The following is a 23,026-nucleotide window of genomic DNA, read 5'->3' as shown; positions in this document are numbered from 1 at the left end:
CGTGTGTCCCAGATCCCGGGTCACCGGCGGTCCCAGCGAGCGCCCGTTCGCCCTCCCGCCGGCAGGGGGCGCGCGCGGCCGGCCCGCCGCTGGCGTCACTTCCGCCTGGAAGGCCGCGACCACGCGTGGCGGGGCGCAGGCGCGGGGGGGGGCGCGGGGCGCCGCCGCTCCGCGCATGCGCCGCGGCCGCCGACGGAGCGGGCGAGGACGGGACCGGGGAGGCGGCGGCGCTCGCGCTCCGACCCCGCCCCTCGCGGCCCGCGCGACCCCCGTCCCGCCGCGCGCCCCCCCCGCCGCCCCCGCGGCCACCCCCGCGAGCCGGGGCGGGGAATGCGGCAGCCGCCGCCCCCCCCCGCCGCTGCGGGCCTGCCGCCCCCGCCGGCGGCGGGGGAGCGCCGGGGCTCCCGCTGAGCGCCGCCGGCCCTCCCGCGCGGCTCCCGGCCCGCCCGGCCCGCCCCGGCGGCACCATGCAGGCGCAGCCGCTGCTCTACGAGTTCTTCAGCGAGGAGAACGCGCCCAAGTGGCGGGGGCTGCTGGTGCCCGCCCTCAAGAAGGTGAGGGGCGGCCGGGTGCCCGCACCCCGGGGGCCCGGCCGCGGGATCGGGCGGGCCACGGGGCCGCACAGGGCTCCCCGCGCTCCGAAAGCGGCTGCGGGGCTGCCTGCCGGGGGTCGGTCGGCGCCGTCCCGCAGGGCAGGCGGCTGCTTCTGTGGGTGCCCCGGCGCGGAGGGGCCCGGCAGCCGCGCTGGGGCGATGCTCTGACAGACGGAGCCGTGTACATAAAAACAGTGTGATGGACACGCGGGTGCTGTCCCCCCTCGGCCTGGAGGGAAGCGAGTGGTGCTGCTGCGGGTTTCTGCTGGTCTTCCTTGGTGACACAACTGGGAATAGGGGGGGATTGTTATGAGCAACTCCTGCGAGAATTTTGGTTAATTAGTGTTCGTGTCTAATGGCTTTTCGTTAACCTTCTCTTAGTTTAAATACCTTTTTGCTGAGAAGGCTTAATCAGGACAAACTAGCAAGTCTTGCTCCCTCAGGATGGTGAGGCTTGTGCCTGTGGCGTGGAAAGAATTTATTCGGAAGAGAGGACAAAATAGTGAGGGCTCCTCTTCCACTTTTTCAGCCTGAGCCCAGGAAATAGAATGCGTAAGAAACAAGTTTTCTGACACTTGTTACTTGAACTGGCTTCAGATTGCAGAACTTCATGCGGTTTAGTCCTGCACAGCAACACTTTCTGAGTTACTGTCTAGTTACAGTGATTAACTGCAACGTCTGCGTGAAAGGCTCCTTCCTAGGGCTGGTTGAGAGGTCTCGGGTGCTGCAGTTGTACACATTGCAGTATTTCTTCCTAATTTCCTCTTGCAATGTATTGCCTCTCTTCTCTGGGGATGCTCTTTGAGGTCTCCAGCACTGTGTGACTTTGTCCGGTTCTTGGAAGTCTTTTGCTTGTCTCATCCATAGCACGTGCTGTTAATGTCTTATCCCTGGATAGTTGCTTCCTTGAAACTTCACTAACCACACGACTCACTTGTGGTGCTTGTAAGCACTTGGACACCCATCCACCTGAAGCCTGCTTGGAAGCTGGAGCTACCCAAGGTCCCAACCACAGAGAGCTTTTTTCCTTTGGAGGATGGTTTATTCCATGATGGAGCAAATGTTTGTCAGATTTGGAAGAAGTCTCAGTGCTGACGACTGGAGTACAGAGAGTGAGGATTCAAAGCAAGCAAGCCTTAAAACTTTGGAATAACTTGTGACATCTGACATGCCAGATTTCTTCCCAGTGGACAAGCCATTCGTGAAGTCACCCTGCATTAAAGATGCTCCCTGAAGGAGTTGGATGAATACTGCAGTGGGAAAAGGAATTCTGGAATCTGAGGTCAACAGAGAAGGCCAATGAGGACAAGCTACCAAAGATGACGAACTGGCCCTGCAAGGTATGGTTGTCCTGGTTTTGATGTCCTCTGCTCTGTTTCTCATTGTGGGTAGAGGGTTGACAGGAGTCAAGGGGAGTTAGTTCTGAAGGCTTCACGCTGAAGCTTGTAACTGTCTGGCAGATGTTGACTCTTTTGACCTCAGCTTTTCATGAGATCACCACCTGTTTCCTACCTTCTCTCAGGCTGTTGCTGCTTACTACTGCTGTTTCTGTAAAGATGGAAGTAAAGAATCTGTCCAAATTGTCACCAGCTTTACTGAAGAGCCAAATACTTGAGTTACAGGAAAACTAAATGGCAGATGAAGTTGTTAAGTTACTATCTTATTGGCTTCTTCATTAATGGAGAAACCATGCAATGTATTTTCCAAACTTGATAGAGGTACAAATAGTTTTGGGTAGGGTGTTTTGCCCTGATAAAGGCCCCTAAAGTAATGAAACCTGTCACGGGTGGTGGGTTAACCCATGAACAGCACACTGCACTTGCCTTGATAATTGTCTGTCATGGTTCACAAGGCAGGTGCAGCACTGCAGTCAGTGACCCCTTGGGTAGCTCACCAAGACCCGAGCTGTACCCACAGGCCAGCACGTGGGACTGATAAAGTGGAGAGGGTGGCAGCACATCCCGGTGGGGTCAAAGGGCAGGACTGTCCTGGAGGGAAACTGGTGCCTTGTGACTTTGCTGAATTGCCAGAGCATTGCTGTCTCAGTAGGAGTCACATTTTTGGAAGCTCACGTACATCCTATTGTTGCTAGAGGAGAACCTTTCCTTCACTTCTCCCTTAGCTGACCAGATGCTGACACTCATTCTCAGATAGTGACAGCAGCTGAATGCAACCTGAAACCAGGTGGATGTAGAGGCAGAATTGTGATGATTTCCTGCACAGCTGGAATTAGACTTAATAGTTTGTGGAGACCTGTGTTGAATTAATAGGTCCAGTGAGGAGAGTGGCATTTCAGTTAACATTGTAGAAGCACATATACCAGGATGGAGTGTTTGCAGCTCTTGGGGAAGGCTGCCACACGTGGACTGAATCATTAAAATGCCATTGCCCTTTTGTAACTGTGTGTTGGCTTCTAATGCAGAGCTCAAACTACAGCCTTGGGATTGCTTTCTTAAAAAGTAGGTGTTGTTGAATCATTGCAAATAGTTTTCTTTTTCCAGTGAATTATTTTGATTCTTTTTTTTTATCAAGCAGCAATCCCAAGAATATAGAGTAAGAATAAATCTCTTCCCACATTAGGCAATTCTTAGGAGACCATGCCTTGTGTTTCATTAGACACGAACCTTAGCAGTAGAGCTGTATTTGCTTTGAACAGCTGCATTTGCAAAAAGCAGCTCTTGTGCCACTGAGATCATAATGTAATCCCTTTTCTTCTGATTCTTCTTCAGATGCTGTCAAGACAGGCTCCAGTGCACTCAATTAGGAAGAAAATGATGTCAACTGAGATTCTTCTCTGCCTGGTCACAGTTATTTTGAAGCTGCAAAAGAGGAGTGTTGCAGAGATCTTTGTTTGCTGGCTAAAGGCAGTAATCATGGTGATGAGGTACAAGAAAAGGAAGAAAGAATAACAACAAGTGTCTGAAATTGTAGTTGCAAGGATGGACAGAAGGTGAGATGCTGGGGCTGAAGATGAAGGATTCAAGACATGTGAAACACCAGAGGTCTCGGGTACCCAGAGATGGAGGTACACAGCTTTTAATGCACCTTGGAAAACAGACTCAGAAGGGACACCTGCCAAGTGATGCCACATCCAGCACTGGTGTTCCTCTGCTAGTGAATTTCTACACTTATTTTGGTCATAACCTTTTGGATAGTTTTTCTTGAACATCATTCCTTATGGCCTTATCTCGTTGGTGTAACTTGTTCTTGGAGTCAGAATTTCTCTGCACGTGTATGATGCTCTTGTTCCCTGATCCATTGGTTTTTGCAGTAGGAAGGAAGCATGTCATCCTTACTGATGGATACCGTAAACCATTTGATGATGGAGAAAAAAGAATGTCCTGCTGTTTGCATACCTCAAGTTGTTTTGAATCAGTTGAGCAATTAACCCGGGGTACTGCTGGAATTTGTTGTGGTCAGAATGATTGGACTGGTGTGGCTTGGCAACTGAAGGGATTTGCTTCATCAGTTAAGGAAACTGTTCCAGACAGTGTGCTTCCAGGAACTCCATGTGTTGTCTAGTCAGTCATCCAGACCTTTTGTGGAGCAAAAGACATGGGAAAAGCTGCTTCAGTGACTACAGAGTTCTCAGGAAGCTGTTGCTGACAAAGATACTTCTACCTGATTTTTAGTTAGCTGGCACTTCCAATTGATGACAAACCAGTTGCCACTTGCTACTTGGAATGTCACTTCTTACTCTTAGCATTGCTTCATACAAGATGTAGAGCTTTCTTAATTTCTGATCACTTTGGGTCTTCAGTTCCTCTGATGGCTGTGGAGGATAGAGCTAAGAACATCCTAGTTCAGCAGTTCAAGTCTTCACTGCATGATTTTTTTCACCTGCTCAGTGGAGCAGTGTGGTACTGCTGCCATTCTGAGACATCAGCAGAATGTTACCAAAAATCCGACTCCTGCCTCCTTGGTGAATTGTTGCTGAAGTGTGCATCCAGGACATTTGCATTTGATTTAATTTACTGTATTTTTAATTGATCAAGGTAACAAAACATGGTCAGGGTTACCAAATATCAGCAGAGATGTACAAGGATAGAAGAAAAAGCTTTTTAAGGAGTGCTGACTATAAGAATGCTCATCCATGCAAGGTATAACAAGGTGTTTGTCCTGGAGTGTTTAGTGATAAGCTTGTCAATGTTTTTTTAGTTACTGAGGGAAAATAAAGAAAAGATATGTTGAGTAAAAATAAGAGTTACAGCATTAGTGAAGACTTTTGAAGGTGCTGAATTGAATAAAATTCTCACCGAATGATCTCCTCTGTTGCCAAATAATTTCTACTAATAATCCATTGAATAAACTGCAAAGGTTTAGAAAATTTTCGGTTTAGAAAACTACTTACAGTCAGTCAAGTTTTATTCTCTCTGATAGTGCTTTGGAGGGTGACTTGGCCTGTTGTCTCATTACAAAACTCCTTCCATGATCAATATGATGTGGTAAATACGATGCTTTTTTCCCTTTAGACCCTTTTTTACAAGCCCTTCAGCTGCCACCAGGGCAGACTGGCAGCATAGCCCGTGCTCAGCAGTGAAGCACAGTTGTTCTTTAGCAGGAGCTGTTTTTTGGATCATACTGTGAGTTCTTGCCAGAATCCCAGTACAGGGGTAGTCTATCTGTAACTCGCAGTTGATGCTTCATTTTTATTTCAGTTTGTTACATAGCTTTAGAATTGTTTCCTTTAGAATTCCTTTAGATTCGTTTCCTTTTGTTATACTGTTTCCCTTGTTATACTGTTTTCTGAAGCTGCTGGAGCTTCTGTTGCTCCTGATGGACTCAGGTCAGTTATTGTTCTCTCAAAGCCTCAGGATTTGTCTGGTGTGTTCTGTACTTAAGAGAACAACTGTGAACCTGATTGTGTTGATTGTTAATGATGCTTTAGGAACATAAAGCTGGTGTTTATGTAACGTGAAGTTGCTTTAAGAAGTGTCTGGAGCCAGGTTTTTTCATCCTGAATTGAAATTTTTCAGCTTGTAAGCAACCTGTTAGGCTTTTTCTCATGGCCACTGAGGAAGAGGTAACTGAAAACTGTTGCTGAGGATGTGAGGTTTAGTATCAATCAGATTGTTAAATTCACTGTGTCTTCCTTTCTTATCTATTATCAAACACCTCTTTCTAATGCAGAACAAGCTGCTCAGTGTCATTCTAGACTGGAGTTGGGGTCATCTTGTGACCAGCCTGAGTTGTGCTGGACCTGCTGGAGACCAAGCTCTCTGTGTAACCTGAAGCTGTTTGATCTGCTGTCCTTTAAATGAAACGTTTCTCAGGGTTTGGTCTAAGTTCCTACTGCTTCCCATGAGGCTTGTGGGAATGTTTATATTCTAATTTATTATGTAGAGTTTGGGGAAAAAAATGGTTTGAGAAGACTTTATGTAAAATAAGCTGCTATGGGTTATAAAATAAGATCAGCCATATTTATCTTTGTATTATACATTAAGCACTTTCTTCTTTGTTGTTGGTGTCAGTGACTTTTTCTGCCAGTTTAGATTTATGGCTGCCTAATTTCTAAGCTCTTGCTGTTCCTGACAGAAATTCTTTGCTTTTGTGCGTTTTAAGGGAAGAGGACAAATAGGCAGGGGGGAAAAAAAAAGCCAAGTGTTCATATTGTAGGATTTTCTTTAAGTGTTACAAGTCCTTTTTTTTTCAAGCAGGTACTGTTTGTCTCTGCTCGTGTTCTTAAGCAGATCCTGAAAAGCTGTTCAAGAAATGCTGGCTCTGCTTACCTTTAAATAAAGAAAACCCTGGTCATTTCTCTTCTGAGAATTAGCAAAGATTGAGAAGATTGGATATTCAAAAAAGTGAATACATGAGTTGAGTGGAAACAGCCATGGTGGCAGAGATTTGTAGCTGATGTAGATTGCATTTGCCCATTAGAATTGGTTGGGGTATTTTGAAGAATCTAAGCTTCTTTTAAAAGTTTTTAAGCTGCTTTTTTAGTAATTTCTCTTATCATAAGATAGACATTTTATTGTGTGTGTAGGAGGGAAGGGAATGGTTCTGTCATTATTTAAGGGAGAGGTTAAATGTTTAGATAAGAATCTGATCTAAACATCACAACACTTCAGAAGTTGTTAGTCTGTTTTTATCATGTGTATTCCTAAGTAGTATTGAAGGATCTGGTGGGATTCAAGCCATACTCCCCTTTTTCAAGGGTGGTAAGGCAGGGTGGCCCACATTTTTTAATTTAAAATCTGAGATGACTTTATGAGTAAAGATGGAAAGCCCCTGGTAATTTGATCTTCTCTTTTTTTTTTTTTTTTTGAAACTGATCATGTGATGGTTTATGCTAACAGATGTTCCCATTTCTTGTCTTCTCTTACTAAATCTTGCATCTTACCCAGCCTTGCATCATGTCTCAGATAATGAACTTGGGACTTGAACTGAGTACCCTCAAGTAACACTCTGTCATTCTCAGTCTGAGCCTTTGGGTACTAGAGAAGTGCAGATACTGAAATTACACATTTCTCTGACAATTGTGCGCCGAACTATGCTGTACTTTTCCTTGTTAGTCTGGTTGTTTTCTTTTGTTCACTTGTATGACTTTGAACCCTGACTGACACTAAGTGTCACGTAGCAATGAAGGTTATTTACCATCTACCTAATATAGATAAGCTGTGCTGGCAAGCCAGTGGCACCTCATGATGTTTTCTTCTGCCAAGGTGGATGTTCTGTTAAAGTGGAGCTCAGCAGTGGCCTTTGAGAAGGATGGCGTCACTGTCCCAAAGAGAAATGCTTAGGGAAAATGTCTGAAACCTTTATCTCCTAAACTCAGAGTAGGTTATCATTGTTGACTCTGTTTTGGCTGACTGTGGATAATGTTTCAGGTTATGGCCTGATGTGGTATTTTTGTTTGTTTGTTCTTATTCCTATAGGCTCTGTGTTACAGACCAAAGGAGTTGTAATGAGGTTATTAAAGTCTGGTCTGTTTTCTAAGTAAAGGAGAAAATAGAGCTGCTCTTCATCACTCCAGTTCATCATGCTCTGTATTTTTACTGTTGAATTGACTTGGTAATTTAACACTTCTTGAAATACAGAGTGCTGGAGTATGATATAGGGAGACTGTAACACAAATTTGTTCAGTTCTACTCTAAAAAAACCAAACATGGAAGGCAGCATCTTCCAGACGGCTCAGATCAGCTCTGCTCTTTAAGAGAACACTTTGGCAAGTGTGTAATTTCTGGTGTTCAGGTGTTCCAAGCTGGTACAGTATTTCAGATGTCAGTGTTTGAATTGTAAATAATGTTTGGGACTGCCTGGCATGCTGTTATTTGTGTAGCTCCACAAATACACTCTGTAGCTGTGCGTAGCGAAGTTCTTAGGAAAAGTGAAACTGTTGGCATAATCAAAATATTTGTGTTAGCTAGTCAAATGGAGAGAAGTTCTTCTGTTCTATTTTTGCCAGACTGCTTTTAAGTTTAAAAAGCAGTGACTTCTGGAGGTGTTTTTTAAGACCTGCTGAATAAGGGTGTGCAATCTGCAAGAAGCCAAACGCGTGATCCAGCGTATTTGAATCTCAGCAGCAGTTAAGTGAGCACCAGGACTATGCCCAGACATGAAGCTTTCAGACTAATGAGTGCCTTAGCAGGCAGGTGGATTTCTGTTTGAGGCTGTTGTGTGTTTGAACTTCATAACATTCAGTTCTTGCTATAACTGCAAACAGGAATTAAAACTCAGGTGTGAAATTAAATAATTATGGCAGCATTATTTGCATATAGACATGGGTTTAACATTTGGATGAGGCAGATTGTTGGGGTTTGCTTCAGAGTTGTTAGGCTCTCGTGTTAGTGATTGAGAGAACTGGAGGCATTTTGAGTTGTGTGCAGGGGAACAGTAAAATGATGAAATTGGGGCTTGACAGATGCATTGCGAAAGTCAGCAGTCCGCTTGCTCTGGCATAATATTTGCCATCGGTGTAGGACTGAGATTAAAACTGTTTAAGTTCTGAAGCACTGAGCTTTGTGTACCTGAAATTTAGGATGGTTAAAACTGTGCTATTTTGTGAACTACAGAAGTGCAAAGGAAAAGTATACTTGAGGTTGCAGAAGTTAAGTGACAGTCTGGAAAAAAAAAATGGGAGGAGCAAGGGGGATTGTTCCTTGTTGAATTTGCACCAGTAAGAAATTAGACACACTTATGACATACAAGTAAACATATGGGGACCGAATTTTCAAAACCTCTCAGCTGCCTCTTAATGCCAGGACAACACTGTGGCCTTTTTTGAAGTGGTTTTTTTACTACAGAGGCTGACATATTTTAAAAAAACACAATGGAAACAAACTTCTAAGCCAATCTTACAAGTGCTAACTGAGAATGGTTTAAATAATTTTAAACAATAAATGCTGCTGAAAACGTTGTTGTTTCTGTAGTGTGCTCTGTGAAAAATGTTCTGTATTTCATTATTATAGATTGTGGTGAACAATGGCTTTTCAAAGGAGGAAAAACCCCCCACTGCTGAAACCTCTTGTAAAAACAGTGATTTAAGAGCTAGTGGAGAGATAAGTATATTCAAGGGCTTTAAAAGTTTTCCTAATTGCACTACTAAGCACAGTTACTAATTAACCATTTTCTTGACATTAAACATAATTTATAGTGATTTGAGTACGTAAAGCATTTGAGATTTATATTTCTGTCAGGTGTGAGTGTTTCACCCAGGTTTTTCTGATGGGCCTTAAGAAAGCTACATTTTGGATGGGATTTTTCTGGGCTGTTTGGCTTGGGTTTTGTCATCTTCTTTTTGCAAGTAAAGCTTGTGTTCTGGGGAAGAACAAAACTCAAAGCTTGAATTCTTCTCTTTCCTATAGGTTCAGGTGCAAGTCCATCCTAAACTTTCCTCTACTGAAGATGCGTTGCAGTATGTGGAGGAGTTGATTCTTCAGTTGTTAAATATGTTGTGTCAAGCTCAACCAAGAAGTTTTCTGGATGTAGAGGTATAGAGAACACTTATTACAAATCTTATTACAAATAATTTGAACTATTACACGAAAGCTTCTCTATTAATCATTTCACAATGCAAAAAGGAAAGCAGTAATTAATGTATCTTTATGTAGCAGAGCCTTCTGCATAAATCTGACTGAGTTCCCTAGTAGCTCATTTTCCTATCAATTGAATTTGTTGTTCAGTGCACAGTAAAAGTATCTGGGAGCTGGTTTAGTTTTTAGTAGATGGTGAGTGTAAATTTTGTATATGAGGCTGACTGGTTCCTTTCAAAAGTCCTTTTTTTCCCCCACTGATACTGTATGCAAACTACAGCTGCTTAGTCTGAGGCTCTGTGCTGCTTTCTCAGCATGGTAATTTAGTCTGATATACCCCCTGCTGTCCCAGAAATTAAAACAAAAATAGTTCAGTCACTTTTTCAGAATGAGTTTGGAAACACTCCTTTCCTCCTTACAGAGACCTGGTCTCTTACCATTGCCTTTTCAAAGATCTACAACCTCTACTGCTCATCAGAGCAGCTTAATGTGTAAGAAGAGAGGCTGAGCTGAAGAGCTTTTCTGTCTGATGAACAAATTAGTGAAGGTGTATCACTTAAGTTTGTAGGACCAGGAATTTGGTGCCAAACTACAGACTCTGTGTGCTGAGTGCCTGTTGGTTTCCAGTGCTTTGGGCCAGGGCCTGTGCCAGGTGACTTCCTCGCATTCAGAAGAAAGTGGACTAATGGCAAATAAAACCTCACTAACAAAAAACCCTTAAAAATGTGGCTGTCTTAGAGCTCAAGATTCATGAATTTCATCCCTCCCCTTCCGTTTTGAACACTGACACCCCCAGTGGTGTTCCAGTGTCCCCTTTAATGGCTGACCTGTTTTGCAACATCATTCTGGTCTGGCAGCTCAAGAGACAAGAGGTCTGGGGAAGGTTGTTTAATGCTGTTTTAAACAATGCTGACAAAAAACTCGACACAAAGTGTTGTATTATGAGTTTTATGGCTCTGAAGACAGAAGAAATGCAAGAAATAGAGATGATCAAGCAACTGCCATTTACCCCCTTGGTGTTCATGCACAATGATGCTGTCTTTAATTATATGGTCAGACACATTCATTTTTCCCCTGGGACACCTTCATTGTTCAGTCAACAGACTAGACCCTTTTAGGGGTGTGAATTGTTGTTAGTGGATCAGAGGATTTTTTGGTAGGACCTCTGCTGAGTTATGAGGGGGGGGGGGAAAAAAGCCTGCACTTTGAAAAGTTGGGTATTACCTTTACAGAATAGTCTTCTGTCTTTTTTTTTTTTGCTAGAAAGTTTCTGTTTGTGTACTTTTTCCTGTACCAGCTCTCTGTAAGTGGTCATTAACTTCATCTTCCTCATTTCATGGTTACTCAAACAGGAGCCATATTTACGTAAGTGAGCACTTGCAACTGAAACAGTCAGTGGGAACTGTGGTCTGAAAAAATAAAATGTGAAGTTATGTGAGAAAATGAATTTCTGGCATCTCTGAATAGCAGGGCTACCAAAAAATGGTGAAGCTTTTGAACCTCCATAGACCTGTGTGTGAGTTCCAGCAGGAGAGTTGTTCAGTGCATGGGGGTGTGCAGGTGTCCTCAGGCACTCTTGACTGCTGGAAGGAGTAAATAAACGGGGAAATATCTGATCCACCTGTAGACTGAAACTGGTTTAGAATATGTGGGTGCTGTTGGAGATTTTCTTCTTCTGTTATGTTCATTGTCATCATCAGAGCATTTTGCATATGTACAGGCTAGACCATGTGCTGATCAGTAGAGGTAAAACAGGAAGCCTGTTAACATTTCATTTGGGTGACCATCCTGTGCAGGGAATAAAGTGCTAGGAGAAAATGTAGTCAGGTATTTAAACACTGAATTACCAGGCATGTGCACAAGGGAAGCAAACTGTGCCTTCAATGGCAGCTTAATTCTGGCATTTCTTAAATTGTGAGCATTATATAGTTCTCTGATAATGATACTCTGAAATATCCTTCTGAATGTAGTGCGCAGCATGTACCAAAATGATAACATTTTCATATTTTGTATAAGCTTTTATAGTTGAAATACAAATGTCAGCAACCATTTCTTTGTTAAATAGTAGAAGGCAATTTTATAACATAGTTACATTGCTGAGATCATTCAGATGGTGCATTTACCCCTTGGTCATGTTTTTTTGTCTTAAGGATCGTGTTCAAAAAAGTTTCCCCCATCCTATTGATAAGTGGGCAATAGCTGATGCCCAGTCTGCTATTGAGAAGAGGAAACGAAGGAATCCGTTATCTCTTCCGGTAGAAAAAATCCATCCCTTGTTAAAGGTAAGCAGTGATGGAATCTTGCTTTTAGAATGCAGTTAGAGGTCAACCCCTTTGTTTTGTGTAATTTCTGTGTGCTGCCTGAACTGTGAACTAGAAGAATTAAGAGTATCTGTGTTTGTTGCGTAGTTCTAAGTGTTCCAATCAATGGAATATGTTTATTTTTCAGTTAAAAATCGGTCAATTCTCTTTTGGACAAACAAGGCCAAGAACCTTGTATACAAGGCCATGTATAAATTTGATTGTTCATGTTTCATTTTGCATGACTAAGAAAACACTCAAGAAACTTGTGGAAATAGCCCTAAATGTTTAAGTGAGGGTTTTGGGACAGTTAGTTGGCTCTTGGCACTTCCAGAGTTAATACAGCAGCATCTCCAATGGCACTGCTTCTTCCCTAGGCCTACACACTCCTGTGTTTCTATTCCTAAAATAGGCTGTGGATATGTGGTGAATCTTTATTGAGTAGGGCCTTGAGCTTGTTTACTGGTTTGAGTTATAATTGACAGCGTCTCGGTTCATCAGCTGAGTAACAGTGGAACGCTTTTTTTTTTTTTTCTTTTTTTTTTCCTTTTCAGGAAGTTCTAGGCTACAAAATTGACCACCAAGTGTCTGTTTACATAGTAGCAGTATTAGAGTACATTTCTGCAGACATCTTAAAACTGGTTGGGAATTATGTGCGCAATATAAGACATTATGAGATTACAAAACAAGATATTAAAGTAGCAATGTGTGCTGATAAGGTAAGCCCAACTCTGGTTTGTCATGTTAACAAACAGCTAAAGCTGTAGTTAAATTTTGAGAGGACAATGTCTTTTTCTTGGTGTGTATATGGAATGTTCTACCGTCTAAGAAGAAATTAGTGTCATAAAATATGGCTCCAGTAATGGAACAAAACTACCAGAAAGCTAATTGAGCTTACAAAGCTCTTGCTTGTACTTATTAATACGTAAGTCTCTCTTCTTCTTGGTTGCACCTGCCTAATGTCAGCAACATGTGAATATTCTAAAAATTACTGTGAAGCACCACTAACTTAAGACTGTATTGCGTGTAAAAAGTAGTGTTTCAATGGGTCAAACAAAACACTCATCTCCTTAGCATCTCAGCCCAATCTTCCTTAGTGGTGAGACATGAGCCTGGTGAATAGAGCCTGGAATCTCCTAGCAATATGATAGAACTGTATCTGTGAAGGAAAGTTAGAAATTGAGGGGTTTCCTTGAATACTTGGATTATTCCTTGTAATTTCCTACAGTAGTGATGCTGTAATGTCCCATTCCCCAGAATTAGTTAGGATTCTCATTTTAACCTGAGTTCCGTGTACAGTCACTGACTCTGAAACATGAATCACCTTCTGTTCTTAGAGCTTCAGAAGTGAGGCTTAATGCAAAATGTCCTGTATTGCTCTTCTTTTAGAGAGTCATTGTAATGACTCCTGGCTCACATACCACATTTGGAAGAAGTGTTCAGTGATGCACTTTTGTTGAGAACTTTAAATTATTGATTGCTTCTCTTTGGTAAAACCTGCTTGGGGATGAATTGGGACCTCTGGTAGTCAAAGTGTTTAGAGTTCCTGTTATCTGTGTAATGTGAGGGCTTTCTGAAGCTGGTGCCCTTCCTCAAGAGTTCATTTTAACAAGAGAGCTCAGTAGTTAAGGACAGAAACTGGACCATGTACAGTCTGTGGACAGGCCAGTGTTCATTGCAGGTAGATCACAGAGTTCTGAGCATGATCATGTGTGACTTCCTGATAAAGCTAAAGCTGAAAAGCCAAGATGCACACACTTTTTGATTTCAGATAGTATAGTGTCTTCAGAAACTTAGACAGTGCACTGCTGATTCAGAGCAATAGAGCACAGCTAAATGCTAATTGTTTTTGTGTACTTCACCTTTTAAAATTGTAATTGATTTTAGGACCACGTTCTTGGAGAGATGCCTGGATTGGTCTAAGTGACTGGGAGTCTTCAGAAATTGCCACTGCAAATAATGACTTGCAAATTCATAGCAATGGATATTGCTTTTGTAATGCTCAGCTGATTGCAGAATGAAAATACATAAATCTTACTGCTGCTAAGTCTGATTTCATGGGAATAATAGGTTTTCTTTATTGGGAGCTCACCGGTCAATCTTGAAAAGGGGTTCTCACTTTGTGGATTTCCCTTTCTTTGCTGTCTAGGTATTAATGGATATGTTCCATCAAGATGTAGAAGATTTAAGTGCACTGACTTTATCTGATGAAGAACCCTCCACCTCAGGGGAGCAAACCTATTATGATCTAGTGAAGTCATTTATGGCAGAAGTTCGACAATATATAAGGGAACTGAATCTCATTATCAGAGTTTTTAGAGAGCCATATGCCTCCAACTCCAAGCTGTTTTCATCTCATGTAAGTATGGTACAAACCACAAACACAAAAAGCTCCTACTATAATATCTATAAATATAGATGGATATTTCTGGAACTTACTTGTTGTTGAGTTTCATGTATCAGTAGTAGAGAAAGCACTTTTCTTGAGTTCTGAAATGGAAATAGTAAAAGAGCACTGGCAGGTTTTGTAGGACTGTGGGAGAAACCTTCCCATTTACTTACATTCTTTTACAGGCCTGTAATTTTTAAGGTCTGTCACTGTTCTTTGCCATGTTTGAATAATGTACATTTTATATATTTATATATGTGAATTATTTTTAAAATACATTTTATGTTCTTACATAAATCACAGAAAAAGTGTATTATAAAATGATTGTAAAATCTTGTTGTGTTTAAGGCAGTTCTTGACTTTCACATCATAGCAGAGTAGCTTTGCACGTTTTACTTTTGTCTTGTTTTGTTGCTCTTTGCAGGATGTGGAAAACATATTTAGTCGTATATCAGACATCCATGAACTTAGTGTGAAGTTACTGGGTCATATAGAGGACACTGTTGAAATGACAGATGAAGGTAGTCCTCACCCACTTGTAGGCAGCTGTTTTGAAGATATGGCAGAGGTAAGAGAATGGGATTGGGGGGTTTGTTTGGGGGTTTTTTTTGCTATTCATATGTATTTTAATACTTGCAGTTAGACCTCTGTTCCAGCTGCCTTTGTTCAGTTTGAGATCTCTTCTTTCCAACCCCACTGTGATGAAGGGACTGTCCATTTTTGAGCGTGCTCTTATCTTTTTAGTCTCTAAATCTCAGCTTTTAGGGTGGCTGTTTAGAGAGCAGAGGTGAAAAAACAACACTGATGAGGAGGTTCCTGTAAAACTAGAAGCTGGTCAACCTCTCCTCAGTCCCTGAGAAGATTAGTAAATCTTTCTGGACTTTGCATCCAGCCATGTGAAGGACCAGAAGGTGGTTGGCAGAAGCCAGCACAGGTTTCCAAAGGACAAACTATACCTGACCAACTTGGCTGCTTTCAGAGAGATGGCTGTGTCCGTGGACTAAGGGAGGAGCAGTTAATATCTCTTATCTGAGCTAAGCAGGGCCTTCAGTGCAGTGTCGTAGTGTGGGTACAGCCATCCTGGTGAGATGCAGCCTATCTGTTTGAGTTGTAGAACATGGGCAGTTGGCTGAACTGTCAGGCTTTGGAAGGACTGTTATCAGCAGTACAAAGGGCACCTGGAGGCCAATGGTTAGTGGCATTCCTCAGGGTTTGGTACTGTTTAATGTCTGTATTGGGGTGTGGAAGGAGGTCTGCTTCATCTAGTTGGTAGGTGCTGCCAAATTATGGGGGGACACACAGGAGGACAGAACTACTTCTTGTGGAACCTCACAGGCTAGAGAAATGGACCTATGAGAACCTCCTAGAGTTGAGTAAAGGCAAACATGGAATTCTGCACCTGGGAGCAAACAACCCCATGCACTGTCTCAGCTGCCTGGCTGAGGAGCAGCACTGCTTGCCAGGGCTGGGAGATCCTTGGGAATCGGATGTGAAGGTTAACTGCCTCCTGGGTTACATTAGGGAATGTGTAGCTGGCCATTCTGTGTAGAACTTGAGACCAAATCTGGTGTACTGTGTCCAGTTTAGGGCTTTCTGGTATAAGATAGGCTTGTAGTGAAGGTTGCCATGATGATTAAGGAGTTGAGGCCCACGATGCACAAAAAGGGTTGAAACTGCTGGGTTTGTTGACTCCTGAGAAGGCTGAAGTAGGAGATCTTATTGCTGCCTTTAGTTACCTGAAGGGAAGGTGTGAGGATGGCCGAGGCAGACTCTTCTCAGTTGAGGACTGTGAGATGAGTGAGAGAACACGAGGATTGTAAAAAGGTTAATCCTGATCAGATACCAGGAGATGGGGGCGGAATTTGCAATGAGAACAATTGAACATTGGGATAGGCTGCCCAGGGAGAAGTTTTGGTGCCTCTGTTCTTGGAGTTAGAACTCAACAGGATGAGACCCTAAGCATCCTCAGCCAGCTTGGATGATGGATCTGTCTTTGGCCCTGAGGTGGGCACTGCTCTGAGCAAAGAGTTGGACCAGACTTCCAGAGATGTCTTTTAGACTGATTTAATCTGCGAGTCTGTGCACATGAAGATATTGATTCTTCTCTATAGCTGTTTTGGAAAAAGTAGAAGCAGAGGAGTCTCTCCTGCATAGGATATATATTTTCTTTTGAGAAATGTGGAAATGTAGCTGTTAAATCAGTTTTGTGAACTGATGGCATTCCTGCCCATGGCAGGGGAGTTGGAACTACAAGGTCTTTGAGGTCCCTTCCAACCCAAGCCATTCTATGATTCTGTGATTGTAAAATTATTCTGTATCTCTTTCTAGGAACTAGCATTTGATCCATACGAATCATATGCACAAGATATTTTGCGACCTGGGTTTCATGATCATTTCCTAAGTCAATTATCAAAGCCAGGAGCAGCATTTTATTTACAGGTAACTTGCCTTTAAATAAGACATACTGTTGATACTATTATTTTAATTACATTGTATTGTTGCTTCAGTACATGTATTGTTTTAAGACTGAAACTTATTTTGTTTCTAGTCAATAGGTGAAGGCTTTAAAGAAGCTGTTCAGTATGTTCTACCCCGGCTGCTCCTTGCCCCTGTTTACCACTGTCTTCATTATTTTGAACTGCTAAAAGTAAGAATATTGTGTCAATCTGATGTGTTTGGTTTTGGTTTGGGCTTTTTCATAATTCTCAGTGTTAGGTATCGGAGCTTTGTGTGCTCAGTTAGGTGTAAAATCACTTACTAGAATGTGAATAATAAAACTGCTATGTTGAAAGAAAAGCAGGCTATGTGCTCTGCAGGTGCATGCTGTAATTAACTGAATATCAGCTGATAATGATTTCTGTTGAGTAATCTGTCAATCTAGAAAGCAACAGATATTTGAGACACACTCATAATATGAGACACACTCATATTTTTGGTATGGTTGCTTCAACAGTGCTAGGAGGTGATGGCACATGGCTGTATTGTAGAAAATGTCCAAGCCTTTCTCAAGCTGTTACTTCATAGATTTGAGATCACAGCAAGATTCCCCTTCAGACTTCATTTCATTTTAATAAAAGCTTCAGGGTTCTTGAAGTGCATGTCCCATGAGGTTGTAAAGGTGGTACCTTTCCTTCAAAGGGAAGGCTTGGTTAATATTTGTACTTGGGCAATTTGTAATTAGACCTTGCATTGATAGGGCAACAGTAACATACACATATAAACGTAATAGCTGCAGAATGTTTTTCTGGGGCACTTATCAGTATTCAATAATGATCTTTAAGGAGTGTGAAGCATTTTGAGGAAAACTTTGCAGTAGAATCTTCTTTTGGGCTTAATGGAAATTCATAAGGCAGTTGTTCCAAACAACTACTTACAAATTGGATATTTGGAAATTTGGATCAGAAATAAAAAAAAGAAAACCAAAAACCATAACAATTTTTAAGAAAACTGTGTGCGTTTCCTTGAATGTTTGGTTGGCTGTCTTTAGATAAGCCAGTAGCTCATCTTTGAGCCTAAGTGTCTACAGTTTCATCTCCGTTTTTACTGACTTAGATCTACATGTACACCTTTGGCACATAGCTTGTCTTAGATAACATGCTTCTTGAAAAATTTTGGGATGTGTGCTTGGTCTCTTTGTCTCATGGGTTTGGTCTGACTTCAGACATCTTTAAAATATTTAGCATTTCCTTTCATGACAGTCCACTGGAAGGGAGGCTTGGCACAGCTTGTTTGCATTTTGTACGATAAAGACCTGCACAGACATAAGGTTTCTCTGCTCATGCTGTTATCACAGTCTCAAAATGCAGTACTGAAGGCTTTGCATACTTCCATGTGAACGTGGCACTGTATTACCTAATGGACAAAGCATGAAGGATTAATGCTGTCTGACACCCAGGCATCCTGCCTTGCTTCTTACCACTGGCAGTTTTAGGGGGGAAAGGAAACCATGTGTGCCTATGGAATGGGGAGCAGCTCGTGTTCACCTTTTCTAGGGCAAACTGGAGTCTAAGATAAGCCCCACTCCAGAAGTTTATCAGTCATTTTGCAACTTGTGACCTCTGCTTTATGAAAAATTCTTCTTTTCACGTGCATGCTCTACACACACACACACACACACAGAGACACAGATCCCCTCTACCCTGTGTCAGTCTGCTATTGGGCTGGATTTTATTCTGCATGTGATAATAACCTCCCGGGTTTTCTTCCCACCGTGGTGCTCATGTCACATTTTAGTTGGACACCTGTCACTGTGGTCTGTCAGCACACACATATTATGTACACAAAATAGGCAGTGATGGATAATAGGTGCACATGAAGAGGGATATTATTTCTCGTAGCAGCATCTTCAGCCATCAATGAGTACATCAGTGTGCACTCAGCAAATGAATCCGTGCCTCAAGTAGTCTTTGCTAGCAGTAACATTTTCTTCCTTATATCTGGAATCTTTGAACAGATTCCAGCTTGATTTTTATCTGGCACAGAAGGATATTGGTGCAATTATTTAGCCATATCATCCTGACAGTTCCTCTGATACAAGGTTGTATTGAAATCTCTTAGATGGTAAGAGGCCTGATTTAGTGATTGCAGGCATGTCTATGAATAAATCAAGTTAAAAATGCTATGAAATTGGATCTCTTGTTATGAAGAGACATAATGTTGGCAAAGTGGCATGTGGAAAAAACATTTGATTTCTCTTGAATATAGATATACTTAAGGATAGAGAGGTTAGCATTTATCTTTGAGCTGTGTTGTATAATGTTGCATATTTTGAAGTAATTCTTTAAAATGCAGTTCAGTTACCTTCTAACTATGCAGACTACAAAAAAAAAAGTAAATTTCTATTTTCCAAAGGTTATCCCATTTAGAAACTAAAGCCCTCCTGAAGTTGGACAGGGCACCAGGAATGTACAAATGCATATTCTATTTTTAGCTGAAGCTTCTTGCTGTTACATTTTTGAGTAATTAGCATAGGACTAAGACCTGTGTTTTCCGTCAACCAACCTGAAAGTCCCCAAACTTTTATATAGTAACTATTTAAAATAGCAGCCTTATGTGAAACTGCACTTTCCTGCAGATGTTCAGATAATAAATGAACTTTTCTAAATCACAGAAACATAACTATGGCCTTTATTAATTGAAGAAAGATGTTTTCAAGGCCTTTGAATTGAATTGGGCACTGTTTCAAATGCTGTACATTTGTATGCATGTATGGTACTCTTTCATTGGGTAAATAGATTACTTTAAAATTCTTTTTATTCCAAGTAGAAATGCTCCAAGGCATATATAAACTTTGCTTTGATAAAACAGTGCATTCTGGGAAACAGGAGAGCTTGATAGGGTTTTTGATTGGTTGGGATTTTTTTAAACCAAGGAGATTTGAATCCCATGACTTATGAATGGTAACCTATAATCTCTCTGCCGATATATTTTAATTGGAATTCTATCGATAATGTTCTGAAAATCTCAGGATGCTTTCATTTCACAGCAGTATGTATTAAGTTCTATTTCTTTTTTTTCAAACGTTCTTAGATGATAAGTAACTTTTCAGGCTTTACTGACTGGCAGTTCAGCTCAAGTAGAAATACTCCTCAGTTAAACCTATTTGTTTTCCTCTTTCACCATGCTAATGGTAAAAATAATAATTCTGGTTTGGCAAGGCCTTTCAAGATGATAACCTCTCCTTTTCCCAACCTGATGGTATTACATTTGTTACGTGTTGCTGAAGAAGGCACAAAGCAGTAAAATGTTGGTTCAGGACTAGAGTATCTTAAACTTATCCCCTAAGTTTCTTGCTGTGTGTTGTATTGGACAGCACATCCCAAACTATTCTGGGCTTTGACTTCACTTTGATTCTCAGCCTTGTTTCACCCAGGGTGGTGTTCCAGACTGTAACAAATTGAGTGAATTTGGTTTGCAATCTCATGTGTAAGTGGTGTGACCCAGCCCAGGGTGGAGCATCCAAGTCTTAATTAGTTGAACTTTGTCAGTCTGCAAAGCTTTTACAGTATCTGCAATTATAGATCATTGTCTCACAATACTGTCTGGACTGCTTATCTTTAGTATCAGCACTGTGATTAACAGGTTCTGTTGCTTTAGTCAATTCTCAAAGTATCCTTTAATTACTGTTGAAACAGTAATTAACCCTAACCCCTAACCTAAATCAGGGATTTGAACTAGCTGTGAATTATTTTAAGAAAGTATTCACTTAATGTCAGCAAAAGATTTTACTTTCTGAAATCATATTTTCTTCAGTGCTTCTTTCCAAAGACAGTAACTTGTATGCACAATACAGTTGGAAATAAAATAAAAAGCAGAAGTATTACTGTTTTACATATCTTTGTATATGTAACTGCAGATGTGGATGACTTATATCCACTGGAGATAATGTGCAATTCTAGATCTCTGTGACAGATGAAGGTCTGTCTTTTGAAGGAAATGTAGCTTGACCAAACTGTTGCTAGTGTGTGATAAGGACTACAAAGTGTATTTGGGTGTTTCTTGGGAGAAAAAGCTGGGGTGATGTAAAATTTGGTCTGAAGTCTAAGAAGAAGTTTCCTAGAATATGACAGTAGTTGAAAAATTTAAGAAACTTCATATTGTTAAGCTAAGACGACTTGCATTACAACTGGAATGTTGTAAAGGTTCAGAAGTTGTGTCATGTGTAGAAGCTGGAGTTGATACAGCCAGGTTAAATGAGGTTCTGTATTTATTTCTTGCTCATGGGGTTTCATTGACAATATTCCTGTTTCTTTTCTCCTCTAAGTGCTAGTGGGTTTATGCCTTGAGACAGCTGTGTTCATCAGCCAAAAGGAAGAAGCTGATAGGGGAAAATAAAACTTTTTCACACATTTGTGTGTGTGTGTGTGCAGTTTTCCCAGAAACTTGGTTATTGTTAATTGAACTAATTGGTCCTTAATTTTCTTTCTAGCTGTGGCACTCTTTGATGTATTTCCTGTGTGTTTGTATCAGATGAATCTATGCACATGAGTATCACTTAGTTTGTCAGTGATCTATGTCATCTGCTGTGGAGTTGTAATGGGGCTTCATGTTTTGCTTTATAGGGTTTTTTTCCTTATACACAGGATGTATCTGGGCTTTTGAGAAGCAGATGTCTCTTTCCAGGAAGTTTTCTAGTAATTTCTAATAATGTCCTTTCCTTTCTAAATAGGTACCTCTGAGAATATTTTTTCTATTATCCCTCTAAAATTGCTTTTCTGCAAAAACTGGATAAAATCTAACATAAGTGAGCATAAAATATTCCTTGTGACCCTTTGCCGTACAGTCCTCAGTGGCACTTGAGCTGTGTCAATCAATCTGCTGCTGGACCTTAACAACAAATGCTGTACTTCGATCCCTCGGGGCAGGAATAGGATGTCCCAGGGCCAGACTTCTTTGGGAAGTCAAATGAAGCACATCCTGAACTCCAGACTTAGACTTCACTTAGGCTTAGCTGTAGGGTGCCGAAGTCCTGTTCCCCAGTCAATTTTCTAGAAACTCCCGCGTGGCAAACACTCCATAGTCCTGTGGGAGTTAGAGGAGCTGTATTGTAACTGATCTGTTCCCACTTTTCAGTTAAAGTTAACATTCAGCTGTTAATGATGGTAGAGAGCTCTTTAGCTTCCATAGCCAGCAGCTTGTGCTGAACACCCAAGGCCAAGCTGTCATGAAAATGAATGGCTGTTACAGGAACTTGCACAAATTTTGATCCTTTTTTCCCCCACTAAATAAAAGTTTTGACACAATCCATCGAGGATTGAATGTTAAGAAGCTTATTTTAGCTGGGATTTCCAACTCCTAGTTTTTGTGACTGTGGCAGTCATGATTAGTCTCTGATACACTTGTATTGCTGCATAGTCTTTTAAAAACAATAGTTTATTTCCCTGTCCTCTTGTCCTGCCACCTTCTGTACAAAAGGCAGATCCTTGGAGGGAGGTAGTGCTATGGTTGAGACTTCCATATGCTTGATTTCTTCAGTGGAAATACTTCTGGATGTGGAGCTGTGGATTTAGTCCTACTGGCAGCTTTCTCTGTGCCTCTTATAACAGTGGAGGTTTATGGTTTTGGTCAATACTTTGAGATACTCAGTGGAAACTGATGGAAATAGGAAGGAAATAACAAACCCAAGTGGAACAACAAACTCCATTCATGGTTTCTTCTTGTCACTGTTTCATTTCACTTCATTTAACTTGCTGGTTTTTTACTTAGTCACCAGGATTCCTCTTAAAATCAAAGGGTTCTACCCCTGCTTCCCAGAATGATCTCTGAAATTGTGAATTCACCTTATGTAGCGTTCAAACATTCATAAGTTTCTGTTCAAAAATTCATACCTTTCTATCCAAACATAGAGGTGTCATCCAGTTTTACTTACAGCCTTGCAAAATTTTCTGGCAAAGATCAGACTTGAATTGTGTCAAAGCAAAAAAAGTGGATTTTAACCCACTTTGGAATTACAAAAGAGGAAGGGAAGATGTTTTCAAATTGCGTTGTCTTTATTTTGATGGAAAATTTGGGGGAAGACAATGGAAGACCTCAATTACAAGTGTGGAAGCACATAGGTAAATATTCTGTGATATTTCAAATACTGATCTAACTAAATGTTATGAACTAAATTATGAGTTTTAAATTTCTAATGTATTCTGCAGGTCTGCTAATAGTGATGAGACAAACCAAAGTGACAGTAAGAAAGAAGAGAGTTTCAGAGCATGAAGGCTCTGGAAGGATCTGTGTGAACTTGTACATTTGTTGCAGAAAGGTAATGATGCTGCTGTG

At 41.3% G+C, this 23,026-nt stretch overlaps 1 protein-coding gene across 2 annotated transcripts in view; it reads left to right on the top strand.

Moving 5' to 3' along the window:
* The first annotated feature begins 300 nt into the window (after positions 1-300).
* SOS1 (SOS Ras/Rac guanine nucleotide exchange factor 1) overlaps positions 301-23,026 on the top strand; it is a 43,818-nt gene continuing 21,092 nt past the window's right edge. The window contains exons 1-8 of one of the 2 annotated variants that reach the window (XM_082302789.1): positions 301-554; positions 9,401-9,526; positions 11,719-11,850; positions 12,423-12,587; positions 14,018-14,227; positions 14,682-14,825; positions 16,586-16,696; positions 16,806-16,904. In XM_082302789.1, the coding sequence (XP_082158915.1) occupies positions 468-554; positions 9,401-9,526; positions 11,719-11,850; positions 12,423-12,587; positions 14,018-14,227; positions 14,682-14,825; positions 16,586-16,696; positions 16,806-16,904 (1,074 nt within the window). In that variant the 5' untranslated portion in view covers positions 301-467. Of the gene's footprint in view, positions 555-3,597; positions 3,619-9,400; positions 9,527-11,718; positions 11,851-12,422; positions 12,588-14,017; positions 14,228-14,681; positions 14,826-16,585; positions 16,697-16,805; positions 16,905-23,026 lie in introns of those variants that run through there. The other variant, XM_082302788.1, reaches the window with a different exon arrangement.

Source organism: Coloeus monedula (assembly GCF_965178545.1).
Source record: "Coloeus monedula genome assembly, chromosome: 2".
Taxonomy (NCBI): Eukaryota; Metazoa; Chordata; class Aves; order Passeriformes; family Corvidae; genus Coloeus; species Coloeus monedula.
Note: the sequence above shows the minus strand (reverse complement) of the source record. Positions and strands in the feature narration are given on the sequence as shown.